General features: G+C 40.4%; 2 protein-coding genes across 5 annotated transcripts in view; one reads left to right on the top strand and one right to left on the bottom strand.

Moving 5' to 3' along the window:
* Positions 1-7,415, bottom strand: part of LOC308376685 (putative aminopeptidase W07G4.4) — a 15,115-nt gene extending 7,700 nt beyond the window's left edge. The window contains exons 1-5 of the mRNA XM_080853125.1: positions 7,379-7,415; positions 6,085-6,126; positions 5,641-5,731; positions 664-812; positions 9-117 (exon numbers count right to left, since the gene is read on the bottom strand). Of these exons, the coding sequence (XP_080709251.1) occupies positions 9-117; positions 664-812; positions 5,641-5,731; positions 6,085-6,126; positions 7,379-7,389 (402 nt within the window). The 5' untranslated portion in view covers positions 7,390-7,415. The remainder of the gene's footprint in view (positions 1-8; positions 118-663; positions 813-5,640; positions 5,732-6,084; positions 6,127-7,378) is intronic.
* A 286-nt stretch (positions 7,416-7,701) lies between these two features.
* fahd2a (fumarylacetoacetate hydrolase domain containing 2A) lies at positions 7,702-23,807 on the top strand. 4 transcript variants are annotated; one of them, XM_080852299.1, is made up of 8 exons: positions 7,702-7,735; positions 8,266-8,528; positions 14,200-14,416; positions 15,272-15,331; positions 16,589-16,751; positions 17,223-17,331; positions 21,033-21,120; positions 23,444-23,807. In XM_080852299.1, the coding sequence occupies exons 2-8, from the start codon at positions 8,266-8,268 to the stop codon at positions 23,504-23,506; spliced, it is 963 nt and encodes a 320-aa protein (XP_080708425.1). In that variant the 5' UTR covers positions 7,702-7,735; the 3' UTR covers positions 23,507-23,807. The 4 variants fall into 4 exon arrangements, with proteins under 4 accessions (XP_080708425.1, XP_080708428.1, XP_080708427.1 ...); XM_080852302.1 differs by having other exon boundaries at positions 7,714-7,735; positions 8,327-8,528; XM_080852301.1 differs by lacking the exon at positions 7,702-7,735 and adding an exon at positions 7,750-7,919 and having other exon boundaries at positions 8,327-8,528.
* Positions 23,808-23,884: the final 77 nt, after the last annotated feature.

The following is a 23,884-nucleotide window of genomic DNA, read 5'->3' as shown; positions in this document are numbered from 1 at the left end:
GTTCTGACCAGGTAAAGAGCTTGAAGGGCTCCCAGCAGTCCCACAAGTGTGCTCTTCTCATAAATGTTGTGAGACGGACACACCAGCAGAGGGCGCTTAAGGCCAGCTTTCAATGCTCTAGGAGAGAGAGGGGGAAGGACACAGAAAGATCAAAAGAGAGAGAGATGGAGAGAGTGAGAAAGAGAGAGATGCAAAGAGACAAAACAAAGCAGCATAACTATGGAGAGCATGTTATGGTTAAAGTAACGGGTGGGAATGTTGCTAGCTACGTAGCTACCTAATGGAATGACAAGAAAAACACAGTTGAGCATGTTATGGTTAAAGAAACAGGAAGTAATTTTGCTAGCTACCTAGCTACTTAGTGGAATAACAAGAACAATACAGTTGGCACAAAAGCTTGCTAGTATGCCTAATGGTGTCTTTTGGCGAAAGAAGAGGTGATGTCTTGCTGTGAAAGCTTTTCTTACATTTTCATCACAGACCACAGAACTATATCATGCATAGCCTAGGCAGTTGGTGGGAATGACTGTTTTTCAGTCCTTCATGTGACCAGTAATAGAAATTGTAAGATGATACCCAAACTGAAAACTGCTTTCAATAAGCACTGCCACCACGACCACTTTGCTCTACTGTAAGGATGTACTTCAACTGCAGCACACACACCTCTTGATGCCGTTGATGGCCGCATCACTGAACCTCCTGATGTCATCATAGTCACGGTTCACCGGGCCGGTGGAAGCAAACACCAGCCTATTGCCAGGGAGACCAGGGACCTTCAGGACCACCACCTGATCCACAAGCCCACTGTCCACCTGCGAGTGTGTGATGTGAGCAGAGGAGAGAAGAGAAGAGGAGAGGAAGAGACCGAAAGAGGTCAAACAAAAGCAAATAAAAACCTCTTCATTGTCAGACCCTAAAAAAGCAGGGAATAAACTGTTGCAATGTTGCATAATGACGTGGGCTCAGTTCTGTTTGTTTTTACATGGCATTATTTCTTAAAGGACCAATTTATATGTAAGGCGAACCACTGTCCACATCACAATGAAGGGAATAGTACCAGGGTGTTTCTTGGTCCTGGTTACACTTTATTAGGCTACATCCTCACCATTGATTACATTGCACAGATTAATTCAATTAATTCAAGTTATTCAATGCCCTCAGTTCAAATGATTCATAGCCTTTGGATAGTTTTGGTCCTGGTTAGCGTCTCACCAGTTGGACCACAGGAGAGTTCACCAGAGGAAGTGGATTGAAACCCTCTCTTTGGTGGTCTCTGGCTGTTTACTGCATTCTGAACCAAGGGGTCCAGCGGACTGAAGGCTCAATTTAAACGGACTAAAGGCTGGAGATGTGAAAGAACGCTTACACAATTTTATGTTTTATCATTTTAGTTTGTACACTAATGGCCAGATTTTTCATTATTCATTCAGCAATGTTTCACAAAAACGCCGGCTCTATTACAGAAGATACTTATTTGTAGATTCAGGTATTGGCTCTGGAGTCTGGTGATTTTAAGGGGAGCTCATACTTAATATATATACAGTGGGGAAAATAAGTATTTGAACCCCTAGCGATTTCGCAAGTATGGCCACTGGCAAAGAAAGGTGTGATCTAGAATTGTATTGGCAGGTGTATTTTAACAGTGAGAAACAGAATATCAACAAAAAAACTCTGAAAACTGCATTTTATAACATTTATGACTTTATTTGTATTTGATGCAAAAAATAAGTATTTGAACCCCCAAGCAAACAGCAAGAATTCTGGCTCACAATGACCAGTTATGTGCCCAAGAAGCACACAGATTAGTCCTCATTAGGTCTAACAAGGTACACCTGATCTCAACTGGTGACGTTTATAAAAGAAACCTGTCCAAAGAATCACACCTTCAACCTCACCACCATGGGCAATACCAAAGAGTTGTCCAAGGACGTCAGAGATAAGATTGTAGACCTGAACAAGGCTGGAATGGGCTACAAAACCATTGGCAAGCAGCTTGGTGAGAAGCAGACAACTTTTGGTGCGATTATTCGTAAATGGAAGCAACACCAAACAAATGTTAATCGTTCTAGGTCTGGGGCTCCATGCAACATATCCCCTCGTGCGGTATCAGTGATCATTCGAATGGTGCAGAATAACCCCAGAACTACACAGGGAGAGCTTGTGAATGATCTCAAGGCAGCTGGGACCACAGTCACCAAGAAAACCACTGGCAACACACCACGCCATAATTTTTTGAAGTACTGCAGCACTCGCAAGGTCCCCCTGCTCAAGGAAGCACATGTACAGGGCCATCTGAAGTTTGCCATAACACACTTGAATGATTCTAAGGAGGATTGGGAGACAGAATGTGGTCAGATGATACCAAAATCAAGCTCTTTGGCATCAACTCGACTTGCCGTGTTTGACGGGGGGGGGGGGGGGGGGGGGGGGGGGGGGATGCTGAATATGACCCCAATAGTACATCATACCCACCATCAAGCATGGAGGTGGAAACATTATGCTTTGGGGCTGTTTCTCTGCCAAGGGTACAGGACGACTCCACCGCATCAAGGGGACTATGGATGGGGCCATATAACGTGGAATATTGGGCTTGAACCTCAATTCCCTCCCATTGAAAACGGAACCTTAAAGATTTGGAGAGGATCTGCAAAGATGCAAAGAGGAGTGGACCAAAATCCCTCCTGAGATGTGTCTAAACCTGGTGACCAACTACAAGAAACGTCTGACGTCTGTGCTTGCCAACAAGGGTTATTCCACCAAGTACTAAGTCATTTTTGTCAGTCAGTTTTGCTAGGGGTTCAAATACTTATTTTTTGCATCAAATGCAAATAAAGTCCTAAATGTTATAAAATGCATTTTTCTGGATTTTTTTGTTGATATTCTGTTTCTCACTGTTAATATACACCTACCATTACAATTATAGATCACACATTTCTTTGCAAGTGGCCAAACTTGTGAAATCGCCAGGGGTTTAAATACTTATTTTCCCCACTGTATATGATCTCCACACATCTAGTTCTTTAGCAGCTATGATTTAAAGTGTGTGGATGACTAAGGACAAGGTGCAGACAAGTAGGGCTGCAACTAACGATTATTTTGGTAATCGATTAATCCATCGACTTTTTTCCCCGATTAATCGACTAATCTAACGATTATTTCCATACATTTAATAAATGATTCAAAATGTTGGAATGTGAAGTTAATACAAATGTAATAATCATAATAAATACATTAAATAGTAATACAAATTAAGAGTGCAAATATGCTTTTAAAAGTAAAGAGAAAGTGCAAATAAAGTTTTAAAAGTAACTCAAAATAGCAATCAAGCCTCTGCAAGTGCAAAATAACTAAGCTGCAGGTGACATTCAAATTCAACATAATGAAAAAAAAAAATCCACAATCTTTTGTTTGAAGATTGCTAAATGGAGGAGGTTAACTATTCAGAACAAACGAAAATACAGGCTACTCTGATAATTCACTGATTTACCACATTGCACTTAACATAACTGAAATAGCGTTAGCAAGCATCCTCCATGAGATGTTCTGTTTTCAAACATGTAAGAGTAAACCTTACAATACGTTATAGATATATGTGTATGATAATTGCTGCTAGACGCTTACTGTTGCTCCCACAGCCCATTAGCTTTGAAATACTGAAGTAATACTTCTTAAACTACTAATAATTGACCATCATTGAGAAAAATGACCATATCTGATATGCAGCAGCTGCTTAACCAAGCTTTATTTATTGTTTCCATGGTAACATGAGCAATCTCAGAATAATTCGCTTTTCGCAGCTATTTCGCACTTCCTATATGGGCCATTCTACCGAATTGGTGCAAAGTCAGGTCGGAAATATTTGGATTTTTTTTATGTTTTATTCCCAAAACTTTGTCCGTATGTATATTGTACCATATCTAAAGTACACATATCTAGCAAAAGAACAGTCAATTTTCATATTGTATTTTCAGAATGTGTTGGAACGTTTTTCCTCTTCCAAAAATTGTCACTACCGAAACATCACATTTACTATAGTAAAAAAGTATTATTATTGACCTGTTCAGATTGTGTTTTCTTCCCTTCTCTGAAGGGTATTTTTACAAATATTTCTTGAAGGTTTTTACAATGAAATCCATAAAAATGAATTATTTACCAAATTTTCAAGTTCAATTTATAGAATTCATCAAAATCTAAGTGCAATATTTCTTTGTAAAATGCAAAATACTGATCATATTGATTCCAGAGTTCTTGATTGATGACATTGAACATACATTAATCCAATCAGTATCATAACATTTTAGTTGATTACTCAATATACTTAATTTTCTACAAAACATCCTGTTTTTCGGTAGTGCTGCACTGTTTCAGTAGTGACATCCAGTGTTTCGGTAGTGACTGCACTGTTGGATGGATGTTCATTTCTCTCCCAAAATCTTCCAAAAGGTGCTCTGGGCCGCTCTTTAGTCCACACAACACATTTATTTAAAAATTATGGGATTTAACTACTTACCATTTCATTTTGTCACTACCGAAATCATCAGGTCACTACCATATGTTTCGGTAGTGACTGTTTCGGTAGTGACAATTCTAGCTAACTTTAAGCATAAATAAAGAATTCTAGCAAGCAAACGGCTTGCAAACACATCTTTGAAAAGGTGAACACACATACAAACATAAGATTTTCCATGAAACCCCAAAAGGTTTACTTAATTGAAGAAAACATGCGTTTCGGTAGTGACAATTCTTAAGGTTACACGTCGATTTTCAGACTTTGGAACACATTTATATAAAAACTATGGGATTTAGCTACTTACCATTCAACCATGAGGGACAGAGATGCAGTGTCACTGCATGGTCAAAAATGCAGAGTCGTGGCTAAAACACAGGCTCAGCCAATGGACTAAAACTCTTGTGTTTCGGTAGTGACATGAAAACTAGGGACATGATTTTTTGAGTATAGTAAATTGATTTAAAAATTAAACCCACAATAACTCTAAATATTCCAAGTTCTGTTTCAACCCAATCATAAAGATCTTTGAAATTAAATCATTGAAAAAAATCTAAAAAAATTGAAAAGTGTTATTTAAAGGCATTGAAATTTAGATGTCAGGGTTGGGGACAGCTACTTCCCAATAGAAAGTACCCTATAAATGATGATTTTGTATATATTTAGCTTATCACTATCTCATGTAATGCATTGGGTTTATATAGACCATAACATTTTCTAATTAAATATCTATGCCTAAATACCTAATTGTTTTGTAAATAGTTTTTATTGTTCAGGGACTGCATGTTACACGAATTCGGTAGAATGGCCCATATGCAATTCCGAAAGAAAAGTACCGGTAGCTCTGTTAGCGTCTGTTTTTTTTTTTTTTATATATATTATATGACGCGTCGACGATACAAATCGACGTCGACCATTTTTCACAATCGACGTCGTCGACTTTGTCGACTAATCGTTGCAGCTCTACAGACAAGTATGTGTGTGTAAAACAAAGAGAGAAAGGAAAAGAGAGAGAACATGTACGTGTGTGTGTGTGTGTGTGTGTGTGTGTGTGTGTGTGTGTGTGTGTGTTTGTGTTTGTGTGTGTGTGTGTGTGTGTGTGTGTGTGTGTGTGTGTGTGTGTGTGTACGCACTGCGCTGTAGTCCTCCAGCGGCCCTTTCAGACAATCCAGCTCCTTGGGCAGATTGTCATAGCCCTCAGCGACCAGAACTATGCCATCGTAACTGAGAGAAAGAAAGAAAGACAACTCTCAGTGACAATGTAACCCTATTTATACTAGGGTTATTACAGTCAACGAACACCAAGACAAAACTAAAACGAGCAGTGGAAAAAAATGTATGTTAAATGAAATAAAAATATTAAAACATTTAAAAAATATAATAACTCTGTTCCAAACAGGGTTTAAAGCAGATGCTAGGTCACTTACACTTGTGCACATGTTTCATACACAGACAACAGTCTGCACTCATGCACGCTCAAGAGCCAATGGATAGAGTGTCGAGCAATAAAACCTTCACTGTGAAAGCAATGACCAAAGTCTGCTATTTTTCTTAACAAAGTGGGCGTGTCTACTTACTTCTGATCCCTGCAGTCGGTAGTGCACTCAATAGGCTGGACACTGACGAGACACACAAAGCGAACATGTCAGTAAATTAATTCACTGTTATTGCAATTTCCTGGTCAAAACAAATCAGTGTTAGCCTACAGTTCAAGATGTTAGGGGGTTGTCTTTAGTAGTAGCAGGGTTTGATAGAAAATGAGTCCACCCAAACCGAGGGTGGTTTGTCTAAACTGCTAAGTGTCTACTATTTGGCGATTTTTCATTAAAGATTCTAAATAGCTTTACTGTCTAACCTAAGGCTAAATAGTATGTAACGTTTTTGCCATTGTGATTGAAAGGTGGCAGTAAGACAGTTGTTTTATGCAATGACGTTGCATTTTAATCATGAGGCCTTCGTGTCGACTTGGTAGCATGCCTTAACACGACCACAGAAGTTCGATTCTGCTACTTTCACTTCCAAAACGGAAGAGAATTTCCGCTATTTCGCCTAGTTGCTGATGCAGCACAGGGCATTCATTTTTAAATATTTTTTTTTAAAGCAAGGCATATGTTACATGTTACATTCAAATATTTGATAATGCAAAATGGTTTTTGATTTAATGTGCCTTTGTTATTTAATATATTAAGCCAATGCAATGTTTCGGTTGTCTAGTTGTTTTGCCTTGGTCAATGATCTGAGAATCGATTGTTTTTTCCTAGGAATGTTTTTGGTTCAGGTGAAAATCGGGAGTTTCTCTCTCTTGTTTGCCGAGTGTTGAAAAAGTAAAGAGCATTGAGTTTGACGAAGGAATTTATGACTGACTCTGGTTATTTCTAAGTAATTCAGAGGTATAACACAGACACTGACACTCACTTGCATTTTCCCTCCGTCAGTTGATCTAGCTGCACTATACGTTTCTATCCGTAGTCTAAGGATGCATTTGCCATCTGATGTCAGTTCTGCCAAACTGAGATTTCCGATTAGGTTTACCAGTATAGCTTAGTGCAGTAATACACTATCCAGTATAGCCTAACCATTATAGCTACACACTACATTAAGCCGTTTCTTAAACATGAATTACCGACTATTAGTGCAGCACTCTCTTGCAAGGCTGCTAATACCGATGTATGCCAACAATAAGGTTCCAATATAACGTATGATTGAACTAAACTAGCAAAAAATGGATCCTGTAAATAGCCTTCCCACCTTCTCATTATCATTTTTCACATATGCAAACTAACGCTACACGTTTTATGCTTAAAGTATATGAAGAGTCTGCTGATTATTACTGTATTTAGTGGTCAACAGCCCCGAAGAAAAGCTCCTTACCAGGCAGACATCTCTCCTGCTTCTCTTCCCTGCGTCTCAAAGGGTAAAAGCAGTGGGTGCTGTCAGCTGACCACACTTTTTCAATGTTCAATCACATGACTAGTGAAGCGCATAGCTTTCTGGGAGCTTGAGTTTATACTGTAAAAAAGTTGTTGATTAACTATAACATGAGATAAGTAAAATACTTGAAAATACTATATATATTATGTATATTGTGATAAATATGGAGGATATGTATCAGTAATGTTAATTTCTCGTTAGGCTACTGATTTGAATGTGTGTGGAAAATCTACTGAAACTGCAAAGCAGTTATCAGGAAGTGATCAGCAGTTTGACAGTCGAGTTCATTTAACGAAGGTGAGTAGCCTAACTTCAAAGTCCAAAGTCCTGTCCATTACTCAGCTGCTGTAGCCTACGTGCATCTTCAGATATCTCATTCTAAGCCTTCTGCATTGTCTACTCGGAAAAAAAATGCTGGATAATTCTAATATTTCGGTAGCATAAAAGCATTGCACAAGTGATTCGACGGGGAGACCAGCAGGTCAGCAACTGTTTTCCACACAGAAAAAAAAATCCGTGCTATCTTGATTTGTAAAAGATAGCACAGTGATCGTTTCGCTAATCAGTCAAACTAAATGATCAGCTGAATCAGTGTATTAACTGGCTGTATCGCATGCAGCCGCATTCACCTTTCAACTGTTTGATATGTCCTGGTGGTCATATTCAATGCAAACTGTGCACAACTCGACTTCTCTGCATTTGTGTTTAGCAAACGCACATGGTCTGTTTTTCTTCCCCATTTCCCTCTCATCCCCCTCTTTTATCTGTTGAATGTGCTTATTTCTCCCTATTCCCCCTCCTGTCTTTCTCTCTCGCTGTCGCATTAGATGAAACTTCCTTGTGGCCACTTGCTCGGTTTAAGGCGACTCACTGCGGTGTGTTTGGCAGTGACAGGCAGGCGAGGTGTGTGCAGCGCGGGCATGAGACTGGTGCAGTTCTATCGCCACGGAGATGGCAGCGGTGTGCGGGTCGGGGTGGAACAAGCAGAAGGTCAGGGGGTCATCGACTTGAAGGCCTTTGACACCTCTATGCCTTGTAACATGAAAGAGTTTCTGGAGATGGGCGAGAAGGGCATGGAAAGTGCACAAAGGTACACATTCATTCACACATTCTGACACCGCAAACAGAACAACACCTGCAGGGCAGTGCTTATCAGTCAAGGTTGATGTGGATGGGCCAAGACTGTTAGAGACTACAATTCAGAGTGCATAGCAGAGCAGTGCGGAGATCAGAACAAAGAGGCCAAACACAGAGGCAGTGTGTTTTGAAAGCTTCTGAAATAAGATCTACAAGAAACAAAATGATACAAAGTAGTAGAAAGAGAGAAGACGTGAGACAGAACAATCACCCAAAGCCTTTGATAGAGTTTCCCAGAACTTTTGAGTTTGTAGCTGTTAAAAAGAATGTCAAGATGCAAAAGACATTTACGTAGGTGAGTGATCACTCAGGTTGGAGCAAAACGAGAAAAAAAAACGTAACATTTTTAGTCACTGGTTTCAAAGCGTAACTTCCTTTTTAGATTGTTTTTTTGAGTACAAGAGACTTTTGTTTAACATTCAGAGTGGCTGTTATCATCTACTTTGTAAAAGTGAACCAGTTTCATTTTAACAGTGTCTAGCCCTCAGTAATTCTGATAAACAATAATAAGGAGACTTTGGGCCTCATTTATAAAACATTGCGTAGAAACCATCCTACATTTTCTCTAAGACATTTCCTGAAATGAGCGTAAGTGAGATCCACAGAAAACAGACGTAGGCTACACACAAAAAACACGTGTACGCCAATCCTTCGGTTATAAATCACAAATGGTCGTGAAATTGTGCGCAACTGAATCTCCGCCCTCAAAACGCCCCTATTTAATCTAATCAGCATATTTTTATAGAGCGCATCCTCAATGCACATCCTCAATGCACAAACGCTCTGTGACAGTGGCAAGCAAGAAAGAAACATGTAAACAGAAGAATTAAAGTGAAGCTGACATCGACGTTCTGCTGATGGAACAGCAGATGCGGGCCAAAACATCGTCATAATATGGAGTTAGATTTGTCTCAAAAATAACTGCAAATGCACAGAGGGTGATCTACAAATATGCATTGAGTTGCACACGTGTTTTGCAATCCACAAATACAAATTTCAGATTTGTAACTTGTGTATTGGTTTTTACTAATATATCTGTATTTGTAAATATATAATTTTACATTTGTAAAACAAAAAGCCATTTGTGAAACTGAAAATTCAGTTTGTGAATCGTGTCTCAGCATTTGTGGATCAACAATCACACGTTCGTATTTTTGAGACATTCGTTCCGCAATTTTGAGACATTCTTTCCACAAATCCACAAACTCGTGAGCTCGTGATTCACGAGCACCATCCAGCAGATGGCGCTGTTGTTCACTGATATATCTTTAGTTCGACTTAAGTGGGCCTTCATTTCTGCGGGAAATCCTTCGAAATCATGGCCGGACAAGAAGAGCAGCCACCTTCATTTGTGAGTACAAAGAATTTTCCAACGAATTTTCCTTGTCCTTTAAGATACATCTAGTATCATTATTAATCAATCAATCTTACATATTTCAGTACAGGTGGTGTCTAGATAACGTTAAGTCTACTATTATGTTGTGCTTCGAGACCAACATTTGAATCGCTAACGCTTGGGTGTAACACATAGGAGTGACAGAGTAACTAACTGTTTAAAGTAGCCCACTTCAGCTTCAATAGCTAAATCTATTTTCAGGGTTTTCATGGACGCGTACTTACTGTTTATATTTTATGAACGTAGCGGAAACCTGTTAGCTCACGTTAGATGGTATTTGGTTGATATGCTTTGATCATTTGGTGGGAATGCTTTAACTTTCCTAGCTTGCTAGATATCCTAGCTAACATAGCGTTGCTGGTGAACCTTAGTTAACCATCTCCCTTAGTTGAGTCATTTAGCAGAGAAGTAATGTAATGTTTGTTCATTAACGTTTTTGTAATCAGTTGTCAGTGAGCCATGGTAAATGAGTAGTGGTTTGTTTTGGAGGAAAAGGCTCATGTACCATTAACCTTTTATCTAACATTGAAATACTGATAGGAAGGTGGTAGATGTCATTTTTGTAAGTTAATGTTAGCTAATGAGTTACCTTGCTTGCCAGATACAATATTATATATAAATAAGCCAAGATAAAAGTTTTCAAGAGTACAGCTGTCATTTGGGAGGGCTTCCTGTCATTCATTATAACAAAGAAACTGTTTTAAGGTCTGCTGGTTGCACAGACATGTACCAGTTGGCAACCAAGAGAACAGCTGATGTGTGTTTGTGTGGTGTGTAGTGTGGTTTGTGATCTTGTGTGCCTTTTTTGGGCATCTTTGCTGTTAAATGTGCTGTATGGCAGATAGGTTCTAGCCTGTAATATCTTGTACCACCTCCACCACTCTGCTTTTCATGATACTTCTGTGACTCTTAATTGTCAATGTTTTGTTGTGTTGCAGACAGGATATGTTGAAGAAGAGGCTGACTTTGCAGAGACTGTCTACAGATACACTCGTGGACATGCTACCTTATCCATCAGGAAACCATACAGTCAAGGGAGTTGAGCCAGACACTGAAAAAGGGACAACAAAGTGCCAAACAACACAAGAGAATGCAAGGACACTATATACAGCAGTGTTGTTCTTAAAAAGACATCTTAGTGACAAACTGTTGTTCCCCTTGCACTAAACAATCTAGTTAGCTGAATTATAGGCGCCACTGAGGAGCCAACACTGGATCATTATTTCAACAATGCTGATGACTTGCATTTGAAAGTTTTCTGTTTGTTAAGACATTGTGTACCTTGATTCTAAGGGCTGTAAGCAGACGAAGTAAGGGCTGAGTGGCCTTAATCGGTTATTCCTTTTTTCTGTTTTGTACACTTTTATGTATCATATTTTTCATAAAGATTGTTTTTATGGTTCATCAGTGTTGTTTTCATTTGTGGAAGAATGAATGAATGAACGAAGGAGCAAACAAATGGTCATTGGTGTAAGTGCAATAACTGCCTTTTATTGATACAAAGAAGGAGGTTTATTTGTCACATACATAGAAATACTAACATAAAGCATGAAGTGAAATTTCGTTTGGTGTTAAGCTTTTTCTGTGCGAGTGTGAAGAAAGAAAGATCAATAAATATTTTCATAAATAGTAAGAGGTAATATAAAGTGAAGTGTGTGTTCAGTCCATGTGCAAGTGTGAAAGAAAGTGTAATTGCAGTTTATAAAGTAATTTGTGTTCAGGATACAGAATGCTTGAGGAAAGTAGCTCGTCCTCATTCTCTCTGTTCTGATCTTGTAGCAACAGAGACGTTTGCCTGACCTCAGTATTTCGAAAAGTCCCTGGTCAGGATGTTAGGAGTCCTTTTCAATACTTTGGGCCCTTTTACATAATCTTCTCTTGTAGGTCTCCTGCAGAATAGGGAGAGATGCTCTGATGGTGCGGTACTGCAGTTACATCCTTTACAGTTCCCATACCAAGTGATGATGCTGTCAGGACACTATTCACAGCTTCCTCAGCTGACGTACGAAGTACAGTCTTTGCCTTGATTTATTCAGTGTGTGCTGGGTGTTCAGTTTTCACAGGTTAGATCGTCAGTAAGGTGTATTCCAAGGTATGTCAAACTTGATCTAAATGACTTAACATAAACATGACATTATCGTATATTTGCCTCATTGTTCTTCTTGGACGCGGCAATGTATACAGCACTATTTAAATCAATTTAGTCCACTTTTGAGGATGTTCGGATGTTTTCCTCTCTATCGGTAATGTTGAATCTAACCACGGGCGCCTTTCCATTCTGTTGACAAAAAGCAGCTACCCCATGTAGATTAGAATGATCACTTGTCGAACCGTGCCACCATTCGCGACCAAGATCCTATTACGCTCTGAAGAAACTAGTTCTGAATAAAATAAAGCAGATCGTAGTATTGACTGAAAATTCAGCGATGAACTTTTTTTTGGTATGTTAGCACGACTCGTTCTTTTTTATGAGCTAAAGATTGTGTAGATGCCAGACAGTGGAGCGGGTTAAAACGAAAACAGGGTTCACCTTATGGCCTAAAAGGCGAGGTAAAGATACATCAGTGAACAACAGCGCCATCTGCTGGATGGTGCTTGTGAATCACGAGCTCACGAGTTTGTGGATGTGTGTGGATTTGCGGAACGAATGTCTCAAAAATACGAACGTGTGATTGTTGATCCACAAATGCTGAGTCACGATTCACAAACAGAATTTTCAGTTTCACAAATGGCTTTTTTTTTTCACAAACTGAATTTTCAGTTTCACAAATGGCTTTTTGTTTTACAAATGTAAAATGATATATTTACAAATACACATATATTTGTAAAAACCAATACACAAGTTACAAATCGGAAATTTGTATTTGTGGATTGCAAAACACGTGTGCAACTCAAGGCATATTTGTAGATCACCCTCTGTGCATTTGCAGTTATTTTTGAGACAAATCTAACTCCATATTAGAAAGCCTGTCTGGTGGCGTAATGGCAAAAGCAAAGTATTTGACATGTAGTAGACACGTCTCCGAAGCACCAGCACCTGCGGCACGAGCAGCAGAAGCCGCATCTGCGGCAGCAGCACCAAGGCTTTGGTGCGCTCCACTACCGACCTGTGCTGTATTGAAGTGGGCTTTCTGAGTGTGCGAAATCTGGATGAGAATACATTGGGAACCCTGTTTTACGCAGGAAATCCTCTTTCACATGTTGCTGGGCACTGTATGGAAATCTAATAAATTGCGGGCATATGGGATAGTATACTGCGAAGAACATCGGGCAAAATTCTGCTTAATGATGACGGGGATTGCTCGACTGGTCTCCAATTTCTCATCTGAACGTTCCTGTAGCCAGGAATCCAAGAACGGACAATACCTGAACGTGTATGGCCTGGTTGACTCTGGTGCGCCTCTCTAGACGAGAGGCCATTTGGGCACAACGCTCTCGGCAAGCGGTACCTGCTTATCAGACACACATCATCCTGTGTCAAAAAGTCTGTGCGATCACAAAAAAAACCCTCTCTCTCCTTATTGCGCAGTTGGCAATATGCTCTAACAACGCCAATGCAGCCAAATCTCCTACTGAAAACTAAGCCACTATTAGTATTCTTATAGGCTATAAGTTTGAGCGAAATGTTTTACACTTGTGAAATTAAAACGGAATACCTCTAAGATGTGATGAATCTCATTCATGTGTAAATTATTCTAATAGTTTATTTGATTTTATTGAGCGAAACATTCATTTGGCCTTTCACCATTAGCCCAAATGAAACTGCGTGTTGGCTGTCTGCGCTCGGAGAGTCCTGAATTCCTGCAGTACTCCAGTATTGCCGCAAGGAAATGTACTCACACGAACTGAAACCAGACGTAGAGATACGTCCTTTTCTACGTCTAAGACGGTTTTTATAAATCTGTACTTAGACGTGGATTTGATCGCACGCACAGTCTAAGATCAGTTCTGTGCGTAAGTATGTTTTATAAATGAGGCCCTTTGATGTATCCTGTGTCACATTTAAAAGATGTATCATGAAAAGTCTGATGTGAGAACTGCCATGCACACATACAGCAATAGCAGTCTTACTCTTTTCGGTGAGATTTGTGTAAAAATCCTTATTAAACATTTAACCAAAAGTACAGCCCAGAAAATTATGTTTTCACATATAATGGATGAATGTTGATTTTAAGATGTGGTCCAGTTGTCTTTGATACTGGAGGAAAGTTGTCTCACTCCTCCTTAGGGCTCTAGCCAGTGGCCAGTGTGTTGTCGCACGGTCCGAGTTGAAGCTGTTGCCCCCGGTTACGGCCCCGGAGAAGGTGGTGTGTGTGGGTATGAACTACAGAGACCACTGCCTGGAGCAGAACGCACCCATCCCAGCAGAGCCAATCATCTTCAGCAAGTTCTCCAGTGCCATCACCGGCCCCTATGACGACATCCTACTACCTGAGGAAAGCCAGGTGAGCTTTGAGTACAACAGGTTGAGTGACAGTTCCTTCTACACAGGCACAGACTAATGATAATAATACATTCAGATGTAGAGAAATGGTAGTGCGCATCTGAGAGTAAAAGTGCCTATGATATGTGTGAACTCTCAATAAATGTAAAGGTTCAGTATGGAGCATTTAATTAGATCAGAAATGGAATAAAGTATTCATAATTATGTTTTCATTAGTGTATAATCACCTTTAACTATTCGTGTTTTCGTTAGCTGTAATGAGCCCTTCGTATCTACATAGGGAGTGGGTCCTCATCCATGGAGTCCACCATGTTGCGTGATCATGTTCCTACAGTAGCTCAGAACGGATAAACCAAAACACTGGCACTAGAGAGGGCCTTCAGCGTTTTTATGGCAGCTGATGGTTACTGTAGATTCTCCTACACACTTGGAAACGGAGAAGCAGTCTGCAGCCTCACCGCTAGATGCCACTAAATCTTATATACTGTACCTTTAATAAAAGAGTAGTTGTTATTATCTATGAGTCATTTGGTTTTTTTTCACCACACCATATGGTCTGTTTCTGTACCTGAAGTTGGTGTTGCATGATGTTTCCCTCGCAATTCCGAGGGTTTCAGAACAGATAGTGTAAGGATAAAAAAAAGGGCATTCCATTAGCTGCACAGTCATACTCCTCACTCTTCTGCTAACGCACAGTGTCTGCGTGACTGTAGAGAAAGATGCCATTAGGGGCCAGAAGGCATTCACACGATCACAGGTGTGATGGCCACAGCTGCTATGAAATGTCTATTTCTCACGAGTTGACATGTACTCCTAATTACTGCCTGACAGCATGGCTTTGCTGTTGTGTTTGAAGGAGGTGGACTGGGAGGTGGAGCTGGCTTTTGTGATTGGACGCAAAGGGAAACATATCAAGGTAAGTGATGGGGTGTGGTTATGGGTGGGAGAGGGAGTGAAAGACCACACAGCAAATGAGGGGAGGTGGAGGAGAGAGAAGAGAGTGTGTGGGTGAAAGAAAGATAATGACATGCTATAAAATACATGCCTTGGCCTTGGCCCTGGCTCATATACACTGATTATACAGAACACAATGACCTAATTTTCCTCGGTTCATCTACTCATAAATGAATCATCTATTTCTATTCACACGTACCATTGCTGTCTTTTATCCAGTGCTAATTATGATACACCTCAAATCAAGGGAAATCAAACATCTCATCCCTGAAGTGTTAAATCCAAGCTGGCAGTGTCATCTTATTAAGCACGATTTACACACCCCTGGCCCCAGGCTCACTGATGTGGAATCAAGCACTGTAGTGCTTGTTTAGATCAGACACCACAGGGGACTACTGCGCTTAGGCACCAAAGCAACATTATGCCTGCGGCATTGCAATAACATTAAATAATTATATTCAGACAAGGGTACAAGTGCGCTAATATGTAAGTTGTTTTGTTATGTATGAATAGGTAATGTTAATGAGACACACCTGTTTTCAGATTGAGTGTAGGTGGCACAGAGTTCACCTAATCAGGTGGAATAATATTTAAATGTAAGGAATTTGTATTTTGCTCAGACATGTTATTCTTGTATCTTAAATTGAATTGAGAGGGAAACTAAAATATCTCCCAATATGACATACTTAAATAACATTTCCAGTTCTTCTTCACATCAAAAGGTTCTCATGATAACCTACAAAGGATATAGTGGCAAACTCTTAAGAGGTCATAAAGCCTGTATATTTCAGTTAGTTTACATACTTAAAATCCTCTGAAACATTTGCAGTACGAATCTCAGAGTATAATCTTATCTCCCTTGTAAAACATTCTGGACAGTGGCCTTACCACTGTTAAATATTAACACTGGACTGTGTTTGCAAAGAAGACCACTGAAGGTTAATTATTAATCAGCTACCATTCCAAGGTGTTCAGAAGGGCAGATCACAGGTCACTCCCATTGTCTATAATTGACTTTTCACATCTGATTTCATTACAGTTCCTGCCAAGCCTAAAGTAAAGAAAAGAAAAGCAAACTGCAGAAAATCCAAAAGATGTACTCCTGGGAGATTGAAGCGTTCTAGTTTTGCAATCCACTGTATTCCATTAGTTTAGTCAGCATAAAGTTTTTGTGCTCAAGGTTTCTATCTGCTTTATTATGTCCCCTCTATGGGCTCAGGAGGAGGATGCTCTCTCACATGTGGCAGGATTCACAGTGGCCAACGATGTCAGCGCCCGCGACTGGCAGATGCGACGGAACGGGAAGCAGTGGCTCCTTGGAAAAACCTTTGACACGTTCTGTCCTCTGGGACCTGCCCTGGTCACCACTGGAAGTGTGAAAGGTAGAAGTCACCTTCCGTCTGTGAAAGATTTTGGTATTGTGCTCTGAGTTTGGCTTTCGCCCCTATCTGGAATACAGGTCTACATGATAAACATTTGGAGAAAAACTGAGGTGGTCATGTGGGAATTGTTTCAGATTTGAGGTGATTTGGTATGGACTGACCCAACAGCAAGTAAGAATTAAAACTGAGAGGGTCATATGGGGACCTGTAGGTGATTTGGCTTGGAATGCCCCTACTGCACATCATCTAATACTCTGCTCTTACCTAGGCCTTTTAATCACTCAGTTTTTCCATGAGAGAGGTGGCTATCAGATCTCCTCAAAATGTTACCCTGTGTATCATCCGGGCAATATTCAGAGCTCAGGCAGTATGCCTTTTTAGCGCTATTAGAGTAAATGTTTAAGGTGTGCCTGTTTTTCACAGGAAAGAATGCAATGTTGTAATGCAACACACTCTTGCATCCCTCTGCAGATGTGCATAAACTGGGGGTCCGGTGTCTGGTCAATGGAGCAGTGGTCCAGGACAGCAACACAGACCAGATGATCTTCAGAACAGAGAAACTAGTGGCCTGGGTCTCCCAGTAAGTTCTTGTTTTATAAGGAAGAACTGGTTCTCCTAGACTTCTGCTGCAGACTGGTGGTCTGCTCTGGCAGTGCACCAAACGGTCAGTGGCCATCTGACGATTTGCTGTTATAAATCAGCACTGAACAGTTCCCTTTGATGACAATATTACGTCATACACTGTTGAATTGTTCCCCAACCACACAAAGAACAATTCAACAGTACATGACGTGATATTGTTATCAAAGGGAAGAGAAGTCTTGGAACTGTTCGGTGCAGATTTAGAAAAGCGAATTTTTTGAAGAACTTAGGGCCTGATTTACTAATATGCGAGCGCTGCTTAATCTGCGTTCGCAAATTAACGCACGGTGTTTTTGCGCATTTTACTTGGTATTTATCAAACCAGATCTGCGCTGGGCAAACTGTGTTTACTCCGCCCTTTATAGGGCCTGATTTACTAACATTGCGACCGCTGCTTAAACTGCATTCGCACATTAACGCACGGTGTTTTCCCGCATTTTCCGTGGTATTTATTTAGGAAGAGAAAATGAAGCTTCCGCGAAGTGGAGATATATTGGTTCACGTTCGCTCAATCACTGAACCTGATTCAATGTGTGCGCTGCTATATTGTTGTTCTGCCCGCCATCACCTACAGCAAGATGTTTAAAAGAACACGATTATAAAGAATATGCTATTGGTGGCATTAATGCATAAACTGTCTATTATAACAATATAGATGGCGAGATTAATAATTTCTACAAGGGACATGGGTTCACTACAATATATATGGACGTGGGTGCAATCAATGGTTCATATTACGTTCGGAAAGTTTGCGATTTCAAAAAAAGTCCTGTTTGATGTCTATAATTTCAGCTGTGGCAGTGGGGAAATGTATTGACCAGTGCGCCATAGCAATGCTTCGAGTACCTGTGTGAATATTTGTGAAGGCTGAGATACAGCCGCGGAAAAAATTAAGAGACCACTTCAAAATTATCAGTTTCTCTGGTTTTACTATTTAATGGTATGTGTTAAAGTAAAATGTACATTTTAGTTTTATTCTATAACCTACTGGCAACATTCCTACCAAATTTCAAATAAAAATATTGTCATTTAGATAATTTATTTGCAGAAAAATGACAATTGGTCAAAATAGCAAAAAAGATGCAGTGTCTTCAGATCTCGAATAATGCAAAGAAAACAAGCTCATATTCATTTTTAAACTACACAATACTAATGCTGTAACTTAGGAAGAGTTCAGAAATCAATATTTGGTGGAATAACCTTGATTTAAAATCACAACTTTCATGTGTCTTGGCATGCTCTCCACCAGTCTTTCACATTGCCGTTGGGTGACTTTATGCTACTCCTGGCGCAAGAATTCAAGCAGCTCGGCTTCTTTTCATGGCTTGTGACCATCCATCTTCCTCTTGATCACATTTCAGAGTTTTTTTTATGGGATTCAGGTCTCGAAATTGGGCTGGCCATGACAGGGTCCTGATCTGGTGATACTCCATCCACACCTTTACTGGCCTGGCTGTGTGGCATGGAGCATTGCCCTGCTGGAAAAAACACTTCTCAGAGTTGGGGAACATTGTCAGAGCAAAAGGAAGCAAGTTTTTCTTCCGGGACAACGTTGTACTTTGCCTGGCTGAGGTTTGTAAAAGACCATAAGGATTGAACCAAAGCCGACTGGAGGGTCTCCTAGTTCGTCTTCTCTGATGAGTCCAATTTCACAGTAGGTGCAAGACTCTGTGGCTTGTAGGCCTCTCCAGGTCTCCGTCTAACCATCAGACGACCATGTGTTGGGCAAAGCTGAAAATTGGACTCATCAGAGAAGACGAAGAGAAGTAAAGGTGTGGATGGAGTATCACCAGATCAGGACCCTGTCATGGCCAGCCCAATTTCGAGACCTGAATCCTATAAAAAAAACTCTGAAATGTGATCAAGAGGAAGATGGATGGTCACAAGCCATGAAAAGAAGCCGAGCTGCTTGAATTCTTGCGCCAGGAGTAGCATAAAGTCACCCAACGGCAATGTGAAAGACTGGTGGAGAGCATGCCAAGACACATGAAAGTTGTGATTTTAAATCAAGGTTATTCCACCAAATATTGATTTCTGAACTCTTCCTAAGTTAAAGCATTAGTATTGTGTAGTTTAAAAATGAATATGAGCTTGTTTTCTTTGCATTATTCGAGATCTGAAGACACTGCATCTGTTTTGCTATTTTGACCAATTGTCATTTTTCTGCAAATAAATGATCTAAATGACAATATTTTTATTTGAAATTTGGTAGGAATGTTGCCAGTAGGTTATAGAATAAAACTAAAATGTACATTTTACTTTAACACATACCAATAAATAGTAAAACCAGAGAAACTGATAATTTTGAAGTGGTCTCTTAATTTTTTCCGCGGCTGTATATCAACTGCTGATACTATAACTGTTTGAAATGATCCGGTGCCAATATTTGCAATGTTTACCAACTGATTGAATGGAATGTGATCTCCGGTTGGAGGGTTAGATGTCGTCTCTGATCTGGTTCAGTAATTGAAGTATTGCGTGTCTGGTTAACCTGTACCGTCTAATGATTTGTGGTTAATTTAACTGAAAATGTGTTATACGAGTTGAAAAAAATATTTCTGTGCGCTGTCTCTGTTTTCTTTCTTCGTCTTTCTCTTATCACTGCTGCCATATCAACGTTTTCAGACTCAATGAAAATGTGCTTCCTGGTTAAGACGTGCTTTTATGAGGCAGAGAATTAGCGCGCAAATCGGAGATGTGCGCTTGCCAGGCAGTTTAGTAAATACCCCGCAATACATCATTAGGCGCACTTATCTTCGCTCCTCCCAAATATTTGCGCATGTTTCCACCCACCTTTTTGTGTCCTCCCCGTCAACACCCACAAAGCGTTAATATGCGCTGCGCTCGCTTAGTAAATACCGTTTTATGTTTACGACAGCTATTTTACGCCAGAAATGGGCGCAATCCTGTTAGTAAATCAGGCCCTTAGAGTGCTTGCAATATCAGCATTTCTTCATCACAAACCTTGTGGTCTGGGTCTTTCAGTAAGTTCCGGTTTTCCTCGACTTGTGCTGATGCTGCAGACTGGTGGACAACAACTGTCTGCAGTGGCAGCAATATGCCAGTGGCCATCTGTCAATTTCTAGATCAGCACTTTTTTCCGATAACATCTTCATGTCTTGTGACACAGAGCCCCCTTCCCCCCTCTATACCATAGAATAATAATACAATGTTCTTCTCAGAAACAGCCTTTGTTGTTTATATTTGGAACATGCTGAGATTGCAGAGCTCACAATAGAGCCCTTGCAAAAACAGCATTTTCTATATCACAAAATATTGCTAGAGTGCACTTAGCTGAACCAAAGGGACTATTGCATGCTTTATTGTTGCAGCAAAACTGTGCTTAGTAGTCGTGTGTGGTTGGGGAAGTATGGTTCACTCTCTACACACTTCTTCTCTGTGCTGGTTTTGCAACCTGGCATGAAGCGTCTTTGACATATAGGCTAGGTGCAAAAGACAAACCTTAAGGGTTACTGTTCATCCCTTTATAATGGGTTAGCAAAGTCATTAGTTTTGTGAGAGCTTGACTGTGTTTGCAGGTTTGTGAGTATTGCAAGCTCTCAGTCTTTGTAATGGTGTCTGAGTATGACCAACTGTAATTGTGTGTGTGTGTGTGTGTGTGTGTGTGTGTGTGTGTAGGTTTGTGACCCTGGTCCCTGGGGATGTGTTTCTGACTGGCACTCCCCCAGGTGTGGGCGTGTTCAGAAATCCACCGGTGTTCCTAAAGGTAAGGGGGCCCGTTTCCTTCAATGCTTAAAACTACGGTAAGCTACAGTGACGCTCTAAATGGGGCAGTTTGGGCCAACCACCAGAATTACATGCTTGTCTCCCTCAAACACATGCACCCGCTGACCCTCTAGATCAGAGGTGTCAAACACAAATACACAGAGGGCCAAATTAAAAACTGCATCCAAGTTGAGGGCCAGACATATTCATTGAAAAAAAAAAAGATATATTTTACTTTTTCATATGATAACATTTAAGTTTAACATAGGCCTATTGAACCTGGGACAAGCAGCCTCAATCTTAGGCCTATTAGTTATTGCCTATAAACACAGAGTTCAAAATAAATCAGTGGCATTTCTTATGCCTCTTTTCTGCACATCGCAGGCACACAATCTGTGGTCAGTCCAACAAGTTTGTCCCAAGGGAGCCCAATTTAATTTACACATTTTGATACCTGCTCAAAGAGATATTTCCCTGTTGTTGTGCCATGCATTCATTTAAATCCCAATAATAAATAAATAATGCACGATTGAGTCGAGTCCACTCCACGGATGAAGATTGACAGCTGGGCAGTATTAGATGTTTTGATGCTCTTATCCACAGCAAGGGAGTATGCGTTTCAATCTTTTCCCTTTCCCATCAGCTGTTGTTGTAGATCGGTGGCAAGTTCACGCACACAATCAGCAACAGTGTTTCTGCTCAGGCACACGTTTTTGGTGGGGAGAGAGACAGGCCGCAAGCTTAACTTTCAGGTGATGAGGCTGCAGACAGTGGGGCAAGGGCTCGCGGGCCTGAAATTGACGTAGGCTACCCACGCGATGGCAGTGCATTGAGGGACTTGCAGTATGAGTGGTGATTCCGACATACCGGCCGCGGCAGACCACCTCTGATAGACATTACATATTATCTGGCGGGCCAAATAAAATTGCACCGTTGCCCATTCAGATCAATGGAACTTCTTGCAACATTCAGAGGAGCCGGCGGGCTGGAGGAAATCGGCTTGGAGTTTGACACATGTGATGTAGTGCTTTCTCACATCTGGCATTTAGTTGAACACTGAGTCATGTTTATTTCTTGTTGTTGATATTTAAGAAGTACCTGAATACATCCAAGAAGACCACATATAAGAGGGAAATCTGATTCTGCTTCTCCCATCTAGTCTCACACATGTTGGTTCATGTATACCACTGTGTTCACGTACATTTGCAGTTACTTTTTGGACAGCTTCACTTTGTGATTTTGCTTTTACAAACACTGTCTGCTGTGACACTGCCACTGACAGACTCATCAGCCTCTCATGATGAATCACCACCGTTAACAAACAAATGTTAATTCTGGGCCTAACCAGGAATTACAATTCAAAGGTATGCGCTGCTCTCCTCCTCCTAGTTCATTAACTGTGACAGTCATTATATGGAAAATGACCAGGGCCTCCCGTCTCTGGGCTTCACTCTCATGGAACTTCAATCAGTTCAGTAATTAGATCCGCTTAAATATCAGGTTTTCACACGGCAGGCGGACAGCAGAGCACGAGACGCACCCGCTGTGCAGAAAATTGAATTAATGTTGCAGAATTACAATAGTTTTAGCTGCTTTCAATTCAGGTTGTAGAGCCAAGAAAAAGTACATGCAAACTAATTATACAAGCACCAGTTTTTTAAATTCCAGTGATGTATTTTTTTTTAAATTATATCTTTGTTCTATATCGTGACATTGAAGTCAGTAATCATCACTACTGTGCCATTTTGAAATAGCATTCTCCACATTTCTAACTCTGACAACTGTCTTGCCAAGTCGAGCTGATTTAAATAAATAAATGACAGCTATTACCTTTGGGTCATTATGTCCGGGATTTAATTTATCTTATAACTCACCTTAATATTTAAGGACAGCTTTACAATTTGGCACAGTGTTACAAACTTGTCACATGCATGGAAAAGTTGTGAAATAGCACGATTATTTTTAGACAGTTAGATTACCATGATCATCTATGAACATATTCAAGTGAAGACAGGGAGGTTGTGATTCTGTCACATCCACTTACATGTGGAAAAGCAGGGAAGAACGATGGATCCTTGAAGGATTGGATTATACAGAAGTTTGTACAAGGGGTTTGAGATAGGCTTTACTTTTTTAAAGCAGGTAAACATCTTTTGATAATCATCAGTTTTGCGGTCATCTTAGGAAGCCACGGAGTTTAATCAGCAATTTCTATCATTTTGCAATGTTTGAAAATGGTGTTCACAACAGGAGGGTTAAGTTGACACGTACTCCTGCACTTCTCCTTCTCACTTTAAATTAGTTTGTCCTGCTTTGTTTTGCAGAAAGGGGATGTGGTCGAGTGCCAGATTGACGAGATTGGAGCCATCCGTAACACAGTGGTGTGACAGGATCCTTCTGCGCCGTACGGCACAGAGCTGATTTAAAAGTGCCTTTATCTCAATACTAGCCTGTTAGTTTTTTACTGCACACCCAGAGGCTGGTAAGATCTGATTCATGGGCACTCCAAGAGTGGCTTTCACAGCGAGAAAACACATCTAATGAGTAAATCAAACCCAAATGTTCTGTCTTACAACTGACCTGTGACCCATCTGTGTTGTACACATATCCACCTAGCAGATGGCACAGTCAAGGCCAGAGAAGGTCATGTGATTCTTGCTGTGCAATTATAGTCAGTCCTGCAATGGAAATCACTCTGTATGTCAGAATTTTACTGATAAAGGATAAATAATGATTTCAACCCATTTTGTGTGTGTGTTTTGTTT

This window comes from Sprattus sprattus (genome assembly GCF_963457725.1).
Source record: "Sprattus sprattus genome assembly, chromosome: 15".
Lineage (NCBI taxonomy): Eukaryota > Metazoa > Chordata > Actinopteri > Clupeiformes > Clupeidae > Sprattus > Sprattus sprattus.
Note: the sequence above shows the minus strand (reverse complement) of the source record. Positions and strands in the feature narration are given on the sequence as shown.